This window comes from Squalius cephalus (assembly GCF_949319135.1).
Source record: "Squalius cephalus genome assembly, chromosome: 20".
Lineage (NCBI taxonomy): Eukaryota > Metazoa > Chordata > Actinopteri > Cypriniformes > Leuciscidae > Squalius > Squalius cephalus.
In genome coordinates, this window is record NC_137141.1 from 16060836 (window position 1) to 16081408 (window position 20573).

At 35.9% G+C, this 20573-nt stretch overlaps 1 protein-coding gene across 2 annotated transcripts in view; it reads right to left on the reverse strand.

Annotated features, from left to right (window-relative positions):
• Nucleotides 1–20573, reverse strand: part of adck1 (aarF domain containing kinase 1) — a 117330-nt gene that overhangs the window by 18454 nt on the left and 78303 nt on the right. For both annotated transcript variants that reach the window (XM_079854384.1, XM_079854385.1), the window contains 2 exons: nt 11270–11419; nt 9124–9321 (listed from right to left, as the gene is read on the reverse strand). In XM_079854384.1, the coding sequence (XP_079710510.1) occupies nt 9124–9321; nt 11270–11419 (348 nt within the window). The remainder of the gene's footprint in view (nt 1–9123; nt 9322–11269; nt 11420–20573) is intronic.

Below are 20573 nucleotides of genomic sequence, written 5' to 3' on the forward strand. Positions count from 1 at the left end.
TATCGTCGTCTTTGCGCTTGGCCCCGATAATTGCTGCTTGCAGCTACATTTATAATTGTAACCATTTTATAAACAAATATTTATTTGTAAACATCTACATCTGTAAAGTTTTTCATATGTCAGTTTAAATTTTAGTAGCTGTTAATATATGTTTTAGTAGCGTGCACAAGAGAAAGAGATCAGTGATGTTTTTATGAAATGTAGAGGAGTGAAAAGTACGATATTATGCTTTAGAATGTAGTGAAGTAAAAGTATTCTATAAAATAAAAATACTCTGATATAGATACTTGAAAAATTTACTTGAAAATCAAGCTTTTAATGTTGTTAACATTAAAAGCTTATGATATCAAAAGCTTTTGTTAACATTAAAAGCTTATGATATCAAAGCAATTAATTCTTGTTTATGTCTATGTGGTGTTTTTAATATTTTAATATTTAAGACAAACCATATACATATTCATAAGTCAACACCATTGCTGAGTATTTTCTCTATTTAAAACTGCAGTGAACCGAAGACGTGGTTAAAAATCGCTAGTGTTTCTGACGTCACAAACTACCTTATAACCAATCACGTCAATGTGTGATCGAGTGGATCTCTGAGATGGTGTGAGTGAATGGAGGCGGGGCTAATTTGCATATTCATAGAACCGCGTATACTAAATGAGGCAAGGAAGTTACAGTCAAGCTATTTTTAGACATGAAGTCATTTTTTTGAAGGAAAAAAACTTTTAAATATGTCATTTTGGTGATTTGGTGATGAGATGAGTTTTAAGGGATACAATTATTGACTACAGGACGACTTTAAGCAAAAATACTTTGATCATGTCCACCAACTTTTGATTTATCAAAGGATACTGGAAAAAAAAATAAATTAAGCAGCACAACTTTCAACTGTTCACAATGATAAAAAAAAGTTTCTTGAGCACCAAATCATATTAGAATGATTTCTGAAGGATCATGTGACATGAAGACTGGATTAATGATGCTGAAATACAGCTTTAAAATCACAGGAATAAATTCAATAAATTCAAATAAAGCCGTTATTTTAATTTGTAATCATAATTTTTGCTGTATTTTTGATCAACTAAATGCAGCCTTGGTCAGCATAAGAGACTTCTTTAAAAAAAATAAAGACAGTGAATGGATAACACAGCATATTGTGGCACGTCTCTAGTTGTACAGAGGGCTAATAGGGCTGTGGTGATGCTGGGTAGTAGGTAATTGCCGAGGCAGACCTATGAGAAGCTGATGGAGAGAAAGAGAGAGACAAGGCTTTTATCCGTGGAGGTCTGGCAGACGAGGAGTGCGTGCTCTCTAATGAGGGGGCAGGCCCATATTGACCAGCACTCCACTTCACTTGCAACACTAATGGTGTATGTTTATCAAAATGTTTGAGTGGTTTTGCCTTTACTGCACTTCAAATACAGAAACCTGTAGCTCTGGTTGAGTTTTGTCTTTCTCTCTCTCTCTGTGTGTGTGTGTGTGTGTGTGTGTGTGTGTGTGTGTGTATTTTCTTTTCATGTGGACTGTCGGAATGAATGTTGCTGTCAAGAGGGAAACAACAGAGCTGAAAAAAGAAGTGGTGTTTTTTGGTATTGATCTGATTTTGTTGGTTATATAGACAACAGTCTGGACACACTTGACTAAATTTAGGTTTGTCATGGTCTTAAAAACCTTTCCATCTTAAAACATATGCTTAAATGCTTAAAATTAGTGCAGACAAATATAAATTGTGCGTACATATGCATCTATTTACAAAACGAAGTAGTAATTTTTTAATAGATGAGCTGTCCTAAACAATGAAAATGAGCCAAAAAGTTATTTACTGAAATATAAATTAATTTCAGTTTGTTTTAATATATATAATTAAGATCATGTAACACTGAAGACTGGAGTAATAATGATGAAAATTCAGCTCTGCCAACACCGGAAATAATTGCATTTTAAAATATATTCAAATAGAAAACAGTTCTTTTAAATTGTAAAAATATGTCATAATATTACTGTTTTTTGCTGTATTTTTGCTCAAATAAATACAACCTTGGTGAGTCAAAAACATTACAAAACTCTAAAACTCAAAGATCTAAAACTTTTAAACTGTACTGTGTATTTTGTTATATTATTTATATAAATAAGATATTATAGTTATATTATAAGTATGGAAGATAATATAATGATTAAAATAAATATACTTCAGTAAAACATGATGAGGCACATCAAATCTAATATGTTAAACTGAACTAGGACTGAAAAAGAATTGTAATAAATAAAAAAGGTCAACACATATGCATATATTATAACACATATCATGTCTCTTATGCTCATTAAGCCTACATTTATTTGACCAAAAATACAGAAAAAATATAATTTAAAATATAATTTATTCCTGTGATGCAAAGCTGAATTTTCATTAACCATTACTCCAATCTTTACATGAACCTTCAGCAATCATTCTAATATGCTGATTTGAGATATCAAAGCAATTAATTTAATTAACTGATCAACAACAAGCTAGATTCATAGAAAACAAAATTCATAGTGCATTCATATTATTCAGTTGACTGATTTAATGCAAGTGCATCTCTATTCAGTGTTAGATTGCCAGTGAGGAGCTTCTCTGATGCTTCCGCTGGTTTCTGTAGAGACGACTGCATTAATATTGATAGCCCGGTACAAAGCCAGCTGGCTGTGAATAGGAAACACACTGCTCTGGACACAGAGTGTTTATTAGATACAGAGAGTCCTTCAGACGGTCAGGAGGGCACCTGTGATCTCAATCACACAATGAGAGAGCGCAAAGCACTGTTACCTAAACACCAGCTCTCACACAAACATATCTGTGAGGATCTCTCAGTGACTTCCAGGGCCCTATTTTACATCCGGCGCAATGCAGCGCCAAGCGCGATGCAAGTGTTTTTTTGCTAGTTTCAGTCCTGCGCCACATTGTTTAAATAGCAAATGCATTTGCGCCCATGGACGTGCTGGTCTGAAAACAAGGTTTGTTCTGGCACATTGTTGGCACGTTGCTATTATGAGGCAACAGAAATAGACTGCACCATTGACCAACTGAAACCTGGTCTAAAGTCAATGGTGCATTTTTTTTTTTTTTTGATATTTAAAAAGCACATTAGTAATGTGCGCCTATAGGCGGATCCACAACACGCATACACACTTGCTTATTAAACACACAGGGACGCACACACAAACATGCCAAATATTTAAAATAAAAGGATTACAATGTAAAATATTATCATTGTGTACATAAAGATATGGTGGAATCTGGCTTGTCCCGTAGATGGTCTGCTTGTGCACTTTTACCTCGCGCACGAGCAGTTCCGTTTGCGCTCTGGAGACGCGTTCGATCTTTCCACTATCAAATTCCGTCATGTAAATAGCGAATGTGCCATGGCATTTAAAGGGAATGGGAGATGAGACTCTGATTGGTTTAACGCACGTAAATCCCAAAACACAGCCATTACTCATTAAGAGAATAGGGACAACCCTTTTAGACCATGCGCCGACCATTTTTCCCGTCGTTAAACTAGCAAAAGTGGATTCGGACTAAGTGAACTTGCAACCTGCGCTTTAGACCATGCACTTAGATCATTAAAATAGGGCCCCCAAATGTTAATTAAGTTAATTAAGTTAACTCTACACCTCTACAAATGGAATAAGTGAGCAAAAATGAAAAATCTGTCAATGAATTCCTACTAAAGCTTTCAAACTTTAGTGTTGGTTCTTATTCATTGCGATCAAATGATCACTTGCTGCTCTTTGTTCCATTTGCCCGTACAGAACTGGGAAAAAGGGCTTTTGTCTACTCCGCTCCTTCTGCATGGAACTTTTTGCAAAAAGACTTGAAATTATCTGAACTTATTTCCTTAAATGCTTTTAAGTCCAGATTGAGAGAACCTGAAATGACCTGTTTAAATTGTAAATGTTTTTAATTATTTGTGTTGTATAACTTTTATAAATGTAATTGATTGTGTTTTTGCTGCCTCTTGGCCAGGACTCCCTTGAAAAAGAGGTTTTTAACCTCAATGGGACTTTCCTGGTTAAATAAAGGTTAAATAAAAAAAAAAAAAAAAAAAAAAAAAAAACTTCAATAAAGATGCAAAAGCAACATAAAAGTTTTATAGAAGTGGTTCCTACGAGCTGCATTCATTCGGCAAATCATTTTTAAAATAACTTCTGGTTTCTGCAAATCACTGTCAGTGTGAACAGACCTTAAAATGTTTCCCTATGTGTGTATATGTGCTCGGCCTCTCTAGACATTTGTGGAGTGCAGAAATGTCCATCCAGCCAAAAATGATAACACGTCACCTTCCTTTCAATCAAAATCTGTGCAAGTACTCACAACAAATATTCTCTTCTATGCTAAATTCTATGCTAAGACGTAAAGAAGTCATTCAATTCTATTAGAGTTGCCTTGGAACTCTTCTCACAAAAACAAATGAATCAAACGAGAGTGCCACGACACATCAGTGTTGTGTTGACACGAGAGCAGACGTTGTTGCGTGAACGTGCGTTAGAGATGAATATTTTTTAAATAAAGTGGTAAATTAAGTTTCTTTGCGCAAACAAAGCACTCGTGTCACTTCATAGAATTGAGGTTAAACCACTGGAGTCACATGGATTATTTTAATGATCTCTTCACTACCTTTCTGTAGCTTGAAAGTGGTAGTTGCGTAGACTGTCAATGGAGGGACAGAAAGCTCTCAGATTTCATTAAAAATATCATCATGTTCCAAAGATGAACAAAAATCTTACGGGTTTGGAACGACATGAGGGTGAGTAAATGATGGCAGAATTTTCATTTTTGGGTGAACTAACCCTTTAATGTTAGTTAATGCATTAAACAAACGTGAACTAATGGAACCTTATTGTGAAGTGTTAACATTGTTTTTAAGAAAGTGCACAATTTACAAAATACATGTAACTCATACAATTGTAAATAACCGTGTGGAAGCAGTCGAGATGCAGTCAGTGGATGGTAACGGAGTGCAGGGTTAGATGAGGCAGGTGTGAGGTGTGTGTTTGCATCTGCTCACTCTGACCTGTGAGATGAGCCATGCGGACCGCTATCCAAGACTCAATAAACCACAAAAGCAAATATGTTCTTGAGCGTGTCTTTACAGTCCCTAACCTTCCACACAAAAAACAACAATGGCAACACTCCAAAACATATCATTAAGAGAAGAAGGGCATGCTAAGTTGTCACCACATGAAGCGTAATTCAAATGGAACAACAGCAGAGCAAAAACACTCAACAATGATGGAGTAATTTGCATGATTTATTCACGCCGTGGTGCATGCTGGGAAATAGAGTCCAGCCGTTAGCACTGCTGAATTAATTAACAATTAAAAAGGGGAGTTAAAAAGGAAAAGGAAAAATAGCACTTGATGTCAAAAAGGTTGCAAATCCTTAAACTACTAAATCAGCATTCCGGTAGCTCAACTCAGCATGGCACTAATGTGGTTGTGGTTTGATTCTTATGGAAAGCTGATAAAAATCGCTTTGGTCTGCCAAACAAATAAATACACACTACCGTTTAGAGCTTTGGGGTCTATTGGGGTTAGATTTGAAAGAAGTCTCTTATGCTCACCAAGGCTGCATTTATCATCAAAAATACAGTAAAAATAGAAATATTGTGAAATATATATATTTTAATACATGTAATTATACCTGTGATGGCAAAGCTGTATTTTCATTACTCCATTGCCATTTCTCCAGTCTTCAGTGTCACAAGATCCTTCAGAAATCATTCTAATATGCTGATCAAGAAAAAAATCTTACTATTATAAATGTTGAAAACTGTTGTGCTGCTAAATATTTTTTTGTGGAAACAGTGAAGGACAGAAAAGGGCTGTTGGATTTAGGATTTATTTATTTTTTTTAATTAGTTTTAAATTTTTGAATTTACAAGTTGATCTGTAAATGTTTACATTTTTACTGTATTTTTTTACAGAATTATTCTGGCAACCACAGCCAGTTTTATTTGAAAAAATTTTTTTTTTTTTTTTTGTACAGTGAATCAATGTTAATCTCAACATTTACTAAAATATTATTAAAAGTTGTATGCATTTGCGTTAACATTTGTTTAATGCACTGTGAACTATTAAACATTTTTATTCAATAACATTAACAAAGGTTAATAAATGCAGTAATAATATTGTTCATTGTTAGTTCATGTTAGTTAATGCATGTTAATAAACATCAAATAAATAACATCTTATTGTAAAGCGTTACTGAAATGGGAAAGGCTTTTACATCATGACAAAAAAAAGAAAAAAAATCTGTCACTTTAGTTAAATTTAATGCATCCTTGCTGAATAAAAGTATTAATTTGTGAAAATCATAAAATCGTGCTGACCCCAAACTTCTGATTGGTAGCGTAAATGTAGTTATGTTAATTTGACATGGCATAATCAAAAATGTGTACAGTACTTGAAAAATTGTTGTGGTTCTGCTGCAGTGTGATTTCACTACCTGAATCCTCAACAAAACCCTTGCATAAATTATACTTTATATATATATAAACTCAAGAATTCTTTATCTTCGCTTCTGGACCATAAAGCATGAAGCTCTGTTGTTGTAGTTTTTAACGCCCATTATTCTCTGCTGGCAATACAATATGTTCTTATCTCTCCTTTCTTATGCAGATGAGACAGCCTCCCTTTCTGCAAATGCCACAGCTGTACATGTGAAATCCGCCTTTATAACTGCCTGTAATTATGGCAGACCAGACTACTTCAAAACATTCTGGTAATTTGATGATGTCTGTGGGAGGAATGGCTGCTGAGACTTTTGCACGGCTTGGAGAATCAGACACTTTCAGAGGGGTACAGAGAGAAGGGAAGAGGTACTACACCCCGCTAAAAAAGCATACCCAACATGAGTGGCCATGGACCGGGCCATAATTATCCTCGCAAAGGCTTCGGGGTAATTAATCCACAAAGAAAAGCCACCTGCAGGAAAGGGCACTCAAATGCCACATGCTGACATGACTAAGTGGAACGCTCCTGAAAATGATGAGGATCAGAAAACAAGCAAGCAGCAAATCAGCTAATAGTCAAGTATATCTGACGGTGTCAAACGCTTTTATCATATCCTGTTTGAGAAATATTCATAGAAATTAATTTCAATGGCTTACTTAAAGTTGACTATACGCATATTAAGTCAGAACAGGAGAAAGTATTCAGTATTTGTATAATAATACACAATTTAAGCTGAATGAATCATGAACTGCACTTCTACAGCATTTATTAATCTTTGTTAATGTTAATTTCAACATTTACTAATACATTATTCAAATCAAAAGTTATATTTGTTAACATTAGTTAATGCACTGTGAACTAACATGAGCAAACAATGAACAGCTTGATTTTTATTAACCAACTTTAACAAAGATTAACAAATACAGTAACAAATGTATTGCTCATTGTTAGTTCATGTTAGTTGATACATTAACTAATGTTAATAAATTAAACCTTATTGCAAAGTGTTACCTTTAAGCTATATATATATATATATATATATATATATATATATATATATATATATATATAATGTTTTTTTTTTTCAAATGTATGTACATAAAATGAACATACATTAAAAATGTTAATAAATACAATTTGAATGGCTCAGTGCTAATCTGTAAGCTATTTATACTGAGTATGTATATATATATATATATATATATATATATATATATATATATATAAAATTCACATTTATTTATATAGCACTTTTCACAATACATATGGTTTCAAAGCAGCTTACAGAAAATGCATTTACATTACTAATAATGTAGTAATTTAAACCATGTATTAATTTAAGGCAGAAACAATGAGCTCATTGAAGTAATGAATATATACAGTTACATATAGAAAAAAGTATGTATACGTATTAGTATAAACAAAACAAACCATTAAATATATTAAAAATAACTTTTTATATTAAAAAGTGTTATATAATGCTTAAAGCTTTATAAAATGTAAGTTGTTAATATTATTCTTTAAATATTAGGCCCGTAATAATAAGATAGCTTGATTCTTCAGGAACCTGGTAACAAATAGTGTTAGGGAAGACTCATAGAAATCGGATGCTCTGTTATAATATGCGTGTACAGCCCAAACTCTTAAGTCCTGTAAAAGGTTATGTAATAAAAGTATAAATAAATGTCCCTGACACCCTCCAGATGGCCAAACGTCCCCCACAGAGGCCAATCCCGGCCAGGCCTGGCTTTCAGAAACCCTCTACCACGGCCACACTGACCCAACAGCACTCCTCTGGCCACCAGGCCAGCCACCTGGACAGCTAGTTATTCAGTTTTGATGAGAGGACAGGTGAGCATCGTTCTGTAATGTGGTCAACAGGTGTTACTGTGGTCACTAACAACTGTAAGGCATTAACCAGCACCTCAGTTTTCACAACCTCAATTTACCTAGTTTTTTTTTTTTTTTTGCCTGCAGAAGGAGAGGTTATTGCTCCCTGGTTATTGCTAACTTACCACTACATCAAGCAATAGCAACTGTTTGCATTTGTCCCTGAAAAAAAGATTAAAAGCAAAAATACACTACCAGTAAAAAGTTTAGATACTGCATCTATGTTCCTCATTATCTTAAAAACCATATGAAGTTTAAACGATTATGCTGAAGTGCTTCAAATCTGTTTTGTAAGCAAACATAAATTATGCCTCTGTATAAATGGATCACTGAAAAAATGGTAGCATCTATGTAAATTAACATGTTTTATTAAAGTCAAAAAACATTATTTAACATCACTTAAACAACGTATATACATCAATTTATACCAAAAAAACAACTATTCTTATGGGTTAAATCAGGTAGAAATAGCTCTTTAAGTTAACAATGGCAGACTGCCACTTATAGTGTATGCATGGATGAATTGGATGGGATAGTAAAGGACAAACACTGTCCAGCAGGTTAAAAAGCACCGCAGCAAAACTTTGATGAAGTTAAAATTAAAGATTTTTTTTGTGTGTTATTGCATGTGGAAAATAGTATCAATAAAGGATGAGTAAGTGTGTCCAAACTTTGATCAGAACACCCTTGTATTATTCAAAATAAACGGTATAAGTAATGCTTAGAGATTATTACCTCAGATTGAGTGACAGGCGTCTGGCTGATGCCAGCATTAACTGATGTCCATGAGCGGGCGGTGAGGACACAAGCGAACAGAGGGTAGAGATCCCCTGTGCCCAGACGCTTACTGTAACGCTCTATGCCTTTCAAGTCTCCCTTTATCAAACTCTGCCACAGCCTGCAGTAGTCCAGCCTGAAGTCCTGGTTCAGCACCTTGGACAGAGACACAACTTGTTCTGTTAGTGTTTGGGTTTTTTAAACAAACGCAATAGAAGCTTGAAAGTAAAAGTGTGTCATTTCTACACTACTTAGAGCCACCAAACGAAATTAAATATTTATAAAATTAACGAATGTTCTCAAACTGGTTTCTTTAACCCAAAAAGATGTCCCTGCCTCAAATTCACTGTATTGGTTGAGCTAAAATTGCTTAAAAATCAGGCTGGTTGAGATGTTCAAACAAACAGAGCAACCGAGTCATGTTTACACTCTTCAAGAAGTCTCTCTTGCTCATCAAGGCTGGATTTATTTGATCAAAAATATAGTAAAAACAGTAATATTGTGAAATTGTATTACCACTAAAAAAAAACTGTTTTCTATTTGAATATATTTTCAAATGTAATTTATTCAAAGCAGAATTTTCAGCATTATTACTCCAGTCTTCAGTATCACATGATCCTTCAGAAATCATTCTAATATGCTGATTTACTGCTTAAGAAACATTTATTATTATTTACTAATGCTGTTGTAAACAGTTGTGCTGCTTAATGTATTTGTGAAAACCTGATACATTTTATGATGGTAGAAAGATCAAAAGAACAGCATTTATTTAAAATACAAACCTTTTGAAAATTTTGTAATTTAATGAATCTTTCTAAATAAAAGTTTAAATTTATTCCTATTATTTTTCAGACCTGAAACTTTTGAATGGTACTGCACACTTAAAATGTAAAAATGTAAAAAAAAAAAAATAAATAAAATAAAATAAAAATAAATAAAATCACAAACACCAATTAACTCTATCCCCACCAGCTTTTTAAAATAATTTTCAAAAGAATTTCATGGCCCCCAGAATATTTTATTGTATGAATATCTGAACATGCAATATATCAAAAGAAAGAATAGACCCTCTGCTTTTAAACAAAAAAACAAACGTTTATTCTAACTTCACGCATTATTTTTTTATCAACACTTACATAAAAAAAAAAACATTTTAAGCAAAAAGCTGAGAAAATCATGTTTTTTCTCAAAGACTACATCAAGATGTGATTCAGAATGATGATCAAAACATAGATTGAGTAGATTGAGTCAAATCAACACCCCTAATGCTTCACAGTCCTATAGCTCGTCCTGGGTCGACATTTCATTCAGTAACTTTAGGCAGTTTTGATTTATATGCTGTTGAATGTTGATGATTGCGTTATTTTAAATAAGCATATGATTACATATGCTATCGCTTGTTTCTGCTTCTCTTTCAAGAAGATGTGTAATAGCGCCCCCTAACATATAACAGTGAAAACACGGAAAGCCGGAAAATTCCATCAATGGCAGGGAAAGAGGTCCATCTAAAGAGTCTTAGACAGTTGAGAAAATGGAAACTTGTTTCTCATTATGTTGTTAGTATTACAGAAAAAGATTACTTTAGTTACTAACATTAAATCTTGTGGGCCTCATTAACTGCTTCGGGAAAAGGCCAGCACATCCCTCACTGAGACAAACAATACACTGGAATACCACTAGAACTGCACCATTTTGCCACTCCAATTAATTAACATAGACACACTCAACCCATGGCTTTCAACAAACACGACATGCCATGAATTAGTGTTTTGGACAAAGAAACCAAATGTCATTGCTACAATGCCTTTTTCATGTTTATCACCATATTATCTCCACAGATTTATTTAGAGAAGTTCAGAGAGCTGCAGGAGAGTGTGTATTGGTGTGTTTGTATGTGCTTGTAATAAGTGGGAGGTGGAAATGTGCAGTTCCTAAAACACACTGGAGCTTCAGGGCCACTTAAATGAAATGCTTTTAGTCTGCTGCAGCATATACAGGCCTGAGTGCGCAGCTGACCTGGGAGCCAGCGGGTGAATAATGGGGTGTAATATGTGATGAATTTGCTTCTCTGTCGAGTCTGTGGCGGTCTCGGCCGATGTCTTACCTGATACAGGCCGTGATCGAGTAACACAATTTCCGTCTTATTGCTTTCAGGACACTTTCGCACCAGCACGTTGCCGGGGTGAGGATCGCAGTGCACGAATCCGTTGACGAATATCATCTCACTGTATATCTTGCCCAGGTTCTGGGAGATCTGAGGAAAGGAAGGAGTAACCCATAAACAAAAGAAACATATTTTAAATATATTTTCAGAATATATTTTGGAATATATGCAAATATTCGAAATTGGCCCAATAAATATATTTTAGTTAAATATAAATATAAGTGAACAACAATGCAAATATATTTCAATGTATTTGGAATATATGCCACATATATTTTTGACACTTTAAAATATATTTCAATATATTTATTTTGTGTATAGGAAGAAGGGGAACGTAAGAAGGGAAACGTGAGAGAGCGAGAGAGAGAGAGAGCGTGAGAGAGAGAGCGAGAGAGAGAGAGAGAGAGAGAGAGAGAGAGAGAGAGAGAGAGAGAGAGAGAGAGAGAGAGAGAGAGAGAGAGAGAGAGAGAGAGAGAGAGAGAGAGATCTATTTATATCAGGGATGGGCAACTTCGGTCCTGGAGGGCCACTGTCCTACAGAGTTTAGCTTCAACCCTAATCAAACACACCTGAACAAGCTAATCAAGGTCCTCAGGATTACTAGAAAATTACAGGCAGGTGATTTTTTCAGGGTTGGAGCTAAACTCTGGAGGACAGTGGCCCTCCAGGACCGAAGTTGCCCATCCCTGATCTATATGTGTATATGTATATGTATGTATGTATGTATGTATGTATGTATGTATGTATGTATGTATGTATGTATATATATATATATATAGTACTGTATCGTAGTAAGAACTGGTTTCAAAAGCAAAGATGGTTACACTTTATTTCGATAGTCCACTTTAGACATTCCTATAACTGTAAGTAACTTTGCAACTAACAAACTCATTAATTTGCAACTACTTATCAACTAACTCGTTACAGTATTAGTAGACTATTAGAATAAGCTGACGTACTTGCAAAGTTACTTATAGTGAGTAGATTTTCTGTTGGGGAACATTAAAATAAAGTTTTAGCAGATATTAAGCGGACTAGTAGTTGAGATGTAGTTGCAAAGTTACTTTTAGTTAGTAGAATGTCTAAAGTGACTATGAAATGAAAGTGTTAATGGCAAATCTTTATTTAAATACAATGCTATTCTATTAAACCCTATTTTGCACAATGTTGCCTGAAGAAAAAAATGTAGCATATGAAGCAGCCTGAAGCATATGAATGACCAAACATGGCTAAATGCTGCCCTTATGACTAACACATATTGCAAATATTCTTTTAAATTAATTATTTTCCATTGGCGCATATTATTACCTATATCTGTAATATTTTTATAAATTACTTTTTAACAGAGATTTAAAAGATTTTAATAGATGTCCAACTAAGAAATCTGAATCAGATATTTCACATTTGTACATTCATTGCTTTTATAATGCGTGCAATAGAGGGTTTAAAAAAACAAGCAAAGAAGATAAACTAACATGCACCATAAAGACCTACACGTATTACAAATTGGACTCATGGATTTGTAATTAGCCAATGTGCTCCAAAACATTGTGCTTTATTGTGAAAAAAAAATTAAATAAATAAAAACCTTGAAAAAATTGTGGAAAAAAAAGTGGAATACATAGATTAGGCTAAGTAATTGATCTAGAAGCATGGGGGGAAAAGACTTGCAACCTTTCAACATAAAAGACAAACAATATTAACAAAAATGCAGAAATAGCAGAAATGCATAACATAAATGGTACATTTCCGTTGCTATGCAGTGTCTGGGGGCAGACAAATAAGGAGCCCATTTAAAATGACGTAAAACGTTTTTCCGAAGATGCTGTGGCCCCAACAGATGAGAAAGTATTTATTATAAAACAACCCCCGATGCAATTATTCCACCCACTCTCGCTCTTTGAAGATAAGTTGCGATAAGCATCTCCCCTCAGCTATGTTATAATGCAGAGAGCCAATGTGAAGTAGGTTGAGGAAATGTCAGTCTGAAGCACAGAGAATAAATCAAGCATTTATTCATACTCCCCGGGCTGGTGTCCATATACAGTTTACCCCAATAATTTAAATTCATTTGAATTGTTTAGCTTAATTGTTTAATTTTTCATTCATATTTTCATTGTTTACAGGACAGCACTTTTTTGTTGCCTTACAAGCACTGGTATTTTCTTCAGGGAATGTAAATCTAGCTACTTTTGTGACACATAGGACATTTTGTTGTAGTTGAGCTGATGTATATGTGCACGTATATGGATGCGCACACATATGCACAATGCCTGGGAGTTTATTAAGCCCTGAATTGTTGTGAATCATCATAAATTGCTTTTTGAGATTTTGTAGCTCGCAAAAGTGATGATCTAAATCCATTATGTCATCCAAAATGTAAAACAATGACAGTGCGATGTGATCCGTATGAATGACCAAAGGCTCTTGTGAGGACGGACACGTGTCGTAGTCAATACTGGTGGCGCAAAAAAAGTTGCAAAAAACATCACTGTTAACATTAATGAGTCCAATAAATTAAATTAATATGTTTTCTCCTTTATTTCTGTTTAATTCACTCAACTTCTAAATCAACAGATTAGCTCTCATACTTAAAAAATATGTGTAAAAAAAATGTTTCTATATAATATAAGTGCGCAAACTTCGCAGAAAGGTCATGCAGTCAGATCTGTAAGTTACCCAAAGCTCACAATAATAATCACTATACTAAAAGCAATGCGTCCCGGGATGGCGGAGGATCCCTGAAGGCCTGATTGGGCATGCATAGACAGCAAGAGGAGTTTTATTATGCTAATAAACACTTTAGGATGCAGGGGAAGAAAAGCTCATCAACAGTGCCCTTGGAGGGAAGATGCAGACGAATATCCCCAGGCAGGGCGCCACGCGAAGGGTATGCAAAAGGCAGATTAAAAGGAGTTGTGTGGACCAAAGTGAACTTGATGCAGGGAAAGAGAAAGCGGGGTAAGGCTATTTAAAGGTGAAGTGAATAGTTTTTATAGGTCATTGCTTGGTGTCCTTATCTGATTGTATACATGCAATATCAAAAACGCAATATTTCACACTGCTGCTACTTGGATAAAGGCTAAACAATCAAAAAGGCAAAAACTCTTTTTAAACAAATCTGATCTAAACAGCATGAGCAAAAACCTGTGCCTTTTGTCTCCAAAAAAAGAAGAAGAGATGTGTTGCCTACACTCTGCTGCCAGAAGAGATACTGACACTTTAAGGGAGTTTCAATACATAATGCATACAGACATATACTGTACTTATACATATACATATACAAATATATTATATATATATTAAATAATATATATATACAGTATATATTCCTCCATTACAGATTTGCGCAAAACTTTTGCAATATGTCGATAAAAAACTATTGTGAATAACGGTGTTTCCATTAAGCAATGTTATGCGACTAAAGCGTAATTTTTTCCTCTTGCGATAAGTCCTTTAAAAAAAATCATGGCAACGGATGTTGGTAAGTTTATATAATCGCAGCCACCGCACTAGCCAGTATTTTTAATGGAAGGAGACGTAGGCATAGGCATGTTATCCAAGCATTAATGGCAAGAAAAGACCCTTATACTTGGGAGTGGGTGCTGGGTATTTCTCCCTCCAATCTGCTTCAAGGTCTTGATTGTGGCATTTCTCTGTGGTTTAGAATCCAGTATTCCCGTAATTCTTTTGTCTTTTATGAGTTTAATAAAGAACTCTGTCTTGTCTTCTGTACCGCGTCATCTATGTCAGGTGACCTGTAAATGCGCAAAAACTGTTTGATGATGTATTTCAAGAAATTTGTCAGGTTTTTGTCCTTAAAACGCTAATATCTTGCGCATCTAATCCCAAGCCTCTGTTGCTAATTCCAAAACATAATTTTAGAGCTAGTAACGGAGGTTTGATCTACTGATAGCAGACTAATGCAATAATTAGAGAGAGAGAGAGAGAGAGAGTTATCAGTTGTGTATGATGTAGTGTCTGGACGAAATCACAATGACTTATTGATTCTAAGTTTCAGAAAGCTTTTAACCTATTGGACTCCATGTAAATCACAATCCTAGCGCCAATGAGTCTGGATCAAATTGCTCCATTGACACGTTAGTGTCATGGTAGAGATAAAACAGAAACACCTCCAAACTTTTTCGTTTAACTCAGAATATAAGTCATTCCAAAATGTACATGATATATTCTAGTATGTATGTATGTATGTATGTATGTATGTATGTATGTATGTATGTTTCACATTGCATATTAGCCTACTTTCTAGTTGAGTTAGTTGAACTCTAAGTGCTTATTTCAAGAATAAGAATGTATTTTGTATCTTCCAGAGTCCAGACATATCTTTGTACCGAATTAAACCTCGGTTTGCCAAAGCTAAATATATATAGTAGGTTACAATAAAATGTATTATACTATGTTTACCATCCTTTGGAGTAGAAATTACAAATTCTAACACCATCATAAACCATGCAAATTAGGCGGTCAAGAGGAGACAAAGAGACTCTCTCCCGCTCAAAGTTTTCTGAGTGTTATTGGTCAGTTCACCCAAAAAAGGTGTGGACGAAGATTTCCTTAAAGAACGATGAGAGTGGCTCATCGTCTCTCTCCAAGTTTGTTTGCTCTCCAAGTTTGTCCTCTCTCCGAGTTTTGTTTTGTGTTTTACCTCTGTTTTTTTAGCTTTTTGTCTTAGTCTTATCTCTGGCTTCTTGCCTTGTTTTAGTCTCGTGCTCATTCATTTCTATCTACGACTGAAATGGACTTAGCCTGAATTTCCGGCAACTTTGCCTACAAGTAAACCGTCTGAACTTCCCGCGAACGACGCGCTCCGGAAGAACCGGAAGAACCGAAAGAACGCTTCAAACTCACGGACACACCGAGGACGGACACTCACACACACGCATTCTTGCTCAGCACCAAAGATCCATGCAAGTATTATTTCTATCGAGATTTAAATACGTTTAAGATTATCTGCCCCTGCTTTAAGGTGATTTGATTCTTTGCTGGCTCTCAAAGGTTAACTGTTTGTGATATTTTGCCATTCTGTTATCTGCTCTTTCTTTCTTTCTTTCTTTCTTTCTTTCTTTCTTTCTTTCTTTCTTTCTTTCTTTCTTTCTTTCTTTCTTTCTTTCTTTCTTTCTTTCTTTCTTTCTTTCTTTCATTATTCTGTTTATATATATTCTTTGTTTAAATGTAGTCGTATGTTTTATAGTTTCATTTATTAAAACCCATTATACACTTGATTGTCTCTGTCTGCTGCTCACCGAACAAAGTCCCTTAAATGTGTGACCTTAAGCTACAAGCTTCATATTGTTGAGTACTTTAGTTAGTAATCTTATAGAACAGGAAAGTAATTCTTCATGATCAGAAGAATGACCTTTCTTGAGAGTTTATAAGAAGAATAATCCTTCTTGAGAGTTGATAAGAAGATCGTAGGCTACGGTCGGTTCGGTGGACGAACGGATTATTCGATGTGAAATGAATTCTGTTGAAGTTTATTCTGAAATGTGTCTATCTGCCTATCTGTATATTCATAGTTGATTATAATTTGTTGTAGTTAATTATCTATATATAGAGATACAAATATATGGGCTATGTATTCCCCTTTTGGGCGATTTAAAATGTGTAGGTAATAATTGATCGTAACCAGTATGATTAATTATTAATTATATATTCCCCTCATTTGAGCTAATTCGCTACAATGAATTAGCTGAATCTGTGCGTCTCTCAACAGTGTTCGGCAGCAGACTCTTTGCTAAAAGCAAAACTTGTACGTTTACATGCTCCATCAAAGAACAAACAGAGCCGTTATTACATCGCTAGTGATAAATGTATTATAGCTTTAAGTTGCAAAACTATTTTACTGATAGCGCTAACAACACGTTTGAGTGCAAGAGAGCGAGAGAAAGAGAGTATATGCTTTCAGTAGATAATAAAATGTAATTTTGTGGCAAAAAAACATGGAAAAATGTGTCATTTTTATCCTATTGTTTACAATATTTATTTGCTTGGTCAGTGTCTTTGTGGCTTTTGGTTCTTTTGCTGTTGCAGGCTGTAAGGACCTTTGAAATAACTGAAATCATTTGGCGAAATGATTTGGAACTGTAATGCGGTCAAGACCTGGAACTACTTTAGACGTACGTTTCCCTGAAAATAATTGCACACCTTAGAACGTTCGACAACCAATCATATTCAAGCATCCAATATATACAATATATACTTAGGACAAAAATAAAGTCAATATTAAGTCAATATCTCACAGAAGAAACAGCAAAATGATCAATTTAATCTTATGAGGAAATAACCAGAAAATGAAGATCCATATAAGGTCACCAGGCTCTGCTAACCCCAACTGCTGGAGGGAGGCCATCACGACAACAAATATTTGGCATTGATTAATTAACGCATCAATGAAGTGCAAAATTAGCTTGCAGCATTGCAAATAAAGGTCCTGTCTATCCTCCAATTCCTCCTCCCTCCACGCCTCTCTCCCAACTTCCCAGGATCCCTCTCCGCTCTCTACTTCCGCTGGGGTAGGAGTGAATGCATGCAGAGAATAAATCATATTTTCTGTCCCATTTCACCAAACCGATGAGTCTGTTTCCCTGGCAGCATCAGAGCGCGCCATCCACAGGGGGACGACAAGGGGCCATGCTGCTCTGACAACTTCACCAGCACTTCATACCAAAGAAGCTGAGGAAAAGAGTGGGGCATTCCTGCCAGCGGCCAACACCAAACGAATACGTGTCTGACGCGCGTCTGAAGTTTCAGTGAGAAGAGGGGGGGCTGGCGCACCGATCACACGTACATGCGGGCACCTAGTCAGAATGACTCAGCACAGGATTCCTTTCATGCTGGAGTCGGCCCTTTAGAAGCATGCCGTCTTCACACGTCTCCTGCATGCCATGTTGCAAAGGGGGGTTCAGGGACGGGACAGCTCCTTTCAACAGCATGGTAAAAATAGCTAGCACTAGAAACGTGAGACGAATCTCATCGTCCTTTCAACTCGTTTGAGGATGTGGTCCGTGTCACAGGACACAAAGAAATCACCTGCCAGAGAAGCTCTCTTTGGGGACAGAAAGACGGAGGTGCCTTTGTGAGCGTATGTGCGCACGTGTTATTACCTGTGAGGACGGCCTGAGCGGATGATGTCTACCTGAGCATTAGCTGAACACAGCTGGCTTGTCGTGTCGCAGTAGATTGAATTTTTTTCAGAAGGGACGAAGCAATTACTCCTACTGGGGCTCTTGACACAGAATAAAAAAGTCTCCATATGGACCTCTTCTGCCGGCCGAGTGAATATCATGCCATTGTGGCACAGCAGAACGACGAAAGAGATAGAAAAACCGCTTGATATACGTTCTGTCTTTCAATCTGGAAAAATGCAGTGTTAAAATGCAGTGAAAAAAGTGTTACTGACAATTCACAAAACGAAAGCTGGTTTCTGACCAACAGTATAACATGCTAAAAATAAAGTAATCGTGAAATGTTGTTTGCAACCCATTTTACAGAGAAGCAAGATCGTCAATGAGTGAAAATGTAGGACGGGACTTGATTTTATCCATCAGGACTTGATTGGATAGTGAATAATAGACATTTCAAAGTCATTTAGCAGGCAAAGCATATAAAAAACTAGAACAGATTGCCCCAACTTACTCATCTTCTCTGAATCACCAGCCAACAATTCACCCAAAAAACCCCAGATAAATCCGTCCCTCACACTCGCCATTCTGGGCAACTGAGCCGATTTCATCTTCTTATTTACAGAGACAATATAAAGCGAATGTCATTGGATTTAACTCTAAAAAAAGCTGATTTATTTAAACCTTCCTGTTGTAATCTTGGCCCTGCGCTGATCAATACAGGGCAAGACAAAGCAAAAGGCTTTTAACAGAGCGCAGCACTAAATCTAATGAGCCGCTCTCAGCGGCTGGCACATGGGCAGCTGAACTGACAGATCTGTGAGGGAGATAAGAAGTTCTACCCCTATGACGTCGTCAATCCCTTCCACAAACCTGCGACACAACATACACAAATGTCTATGACAAATGCTTAGAAAACCTGGACGTCTAACCGGCCTCTCTGAAACGTATGTATTCTTCATCCGCCAGTCACCACAATACTCTGAGAACAGAAGTTTTTAGAATTTATGTGGAGTTGAAAATAATCTAGGGATGCATTAATATATATTAAAATTTGGATGGATGGATGGATGGATGGATGGATGGATGGATGGATGGATGGATGGATGGATGGATGGATGGATGGATGGATGGATGGATGGATGGATGGATGGATGGATGGATGGATGGATGGATGGATGGATGGATGGATGGATGGATGGATGGATGGATGGATGGATGGATGGATGGATGGACTTAATTATTTTCATGTTTTGGAAAATGGGTGATTTTAATTCTATAATTCAATTGATCGATTTAAATGCTTTAAGTGAATTTAGGCATAATGTCAATATATACAGTACAAATTTAGATTACAAGATTACATTTAACAGTTTCATTTAGAAAATTTATATGAAAATATATAATTATTTTAAGGTAATTTCAATATGCACACTTAAATACCCAATGTCAAACAATACCGATAAAAAAAAAGGTATCGATATAGTGTGCATGGTTACTAGGTAGTTGCTAGGGTGATCTGGATGGTTGTTTACTGGTCCAAATCCAAAAAAAGGAAGAAAAAAAAAATGCACTGGGTCTCTAGAAATAGCCTGGGTAACCAAAGATGTCTTGTTTAATAGCTGGGTTGTGCGTGCCACAACATGCCAGTCATAATTTTAGTACATTTGTGTACAGAAGAACCATATATGACGTTCATTTATGACGTCTCGACCAGGATGATTGAGCATTATGTGTGACTACGGTGGTTGAGTGTAGTTCCAGGGCTCAGTTAAAGACCCGGGCTGAGCGTCAGGTACTGAAAGGAGTGTTTGTTTCAATCTTCAAGCATGTCATCCACTCTAAGACAAGCTGTCTTCTTTAATATCTCACCTCCACTGCGCTTGTCAGTCGGGATTTCCTGTTAGGACGCCTCTGTTTGACCTAAATACTGACAACCGCGACGCACACATGAACGCAGCCAGGGAACGGCTCGTTCCGGCACCTTGACAACGCCTTCTGCAAAAAGAAGGGGAAAAAAAAGGAAAAAAAAAAAGGCCTGTGTTCATAATATCAATTATACACTGTATCATTATCCACAAGTCCCTTTCAGCAGGAGGATA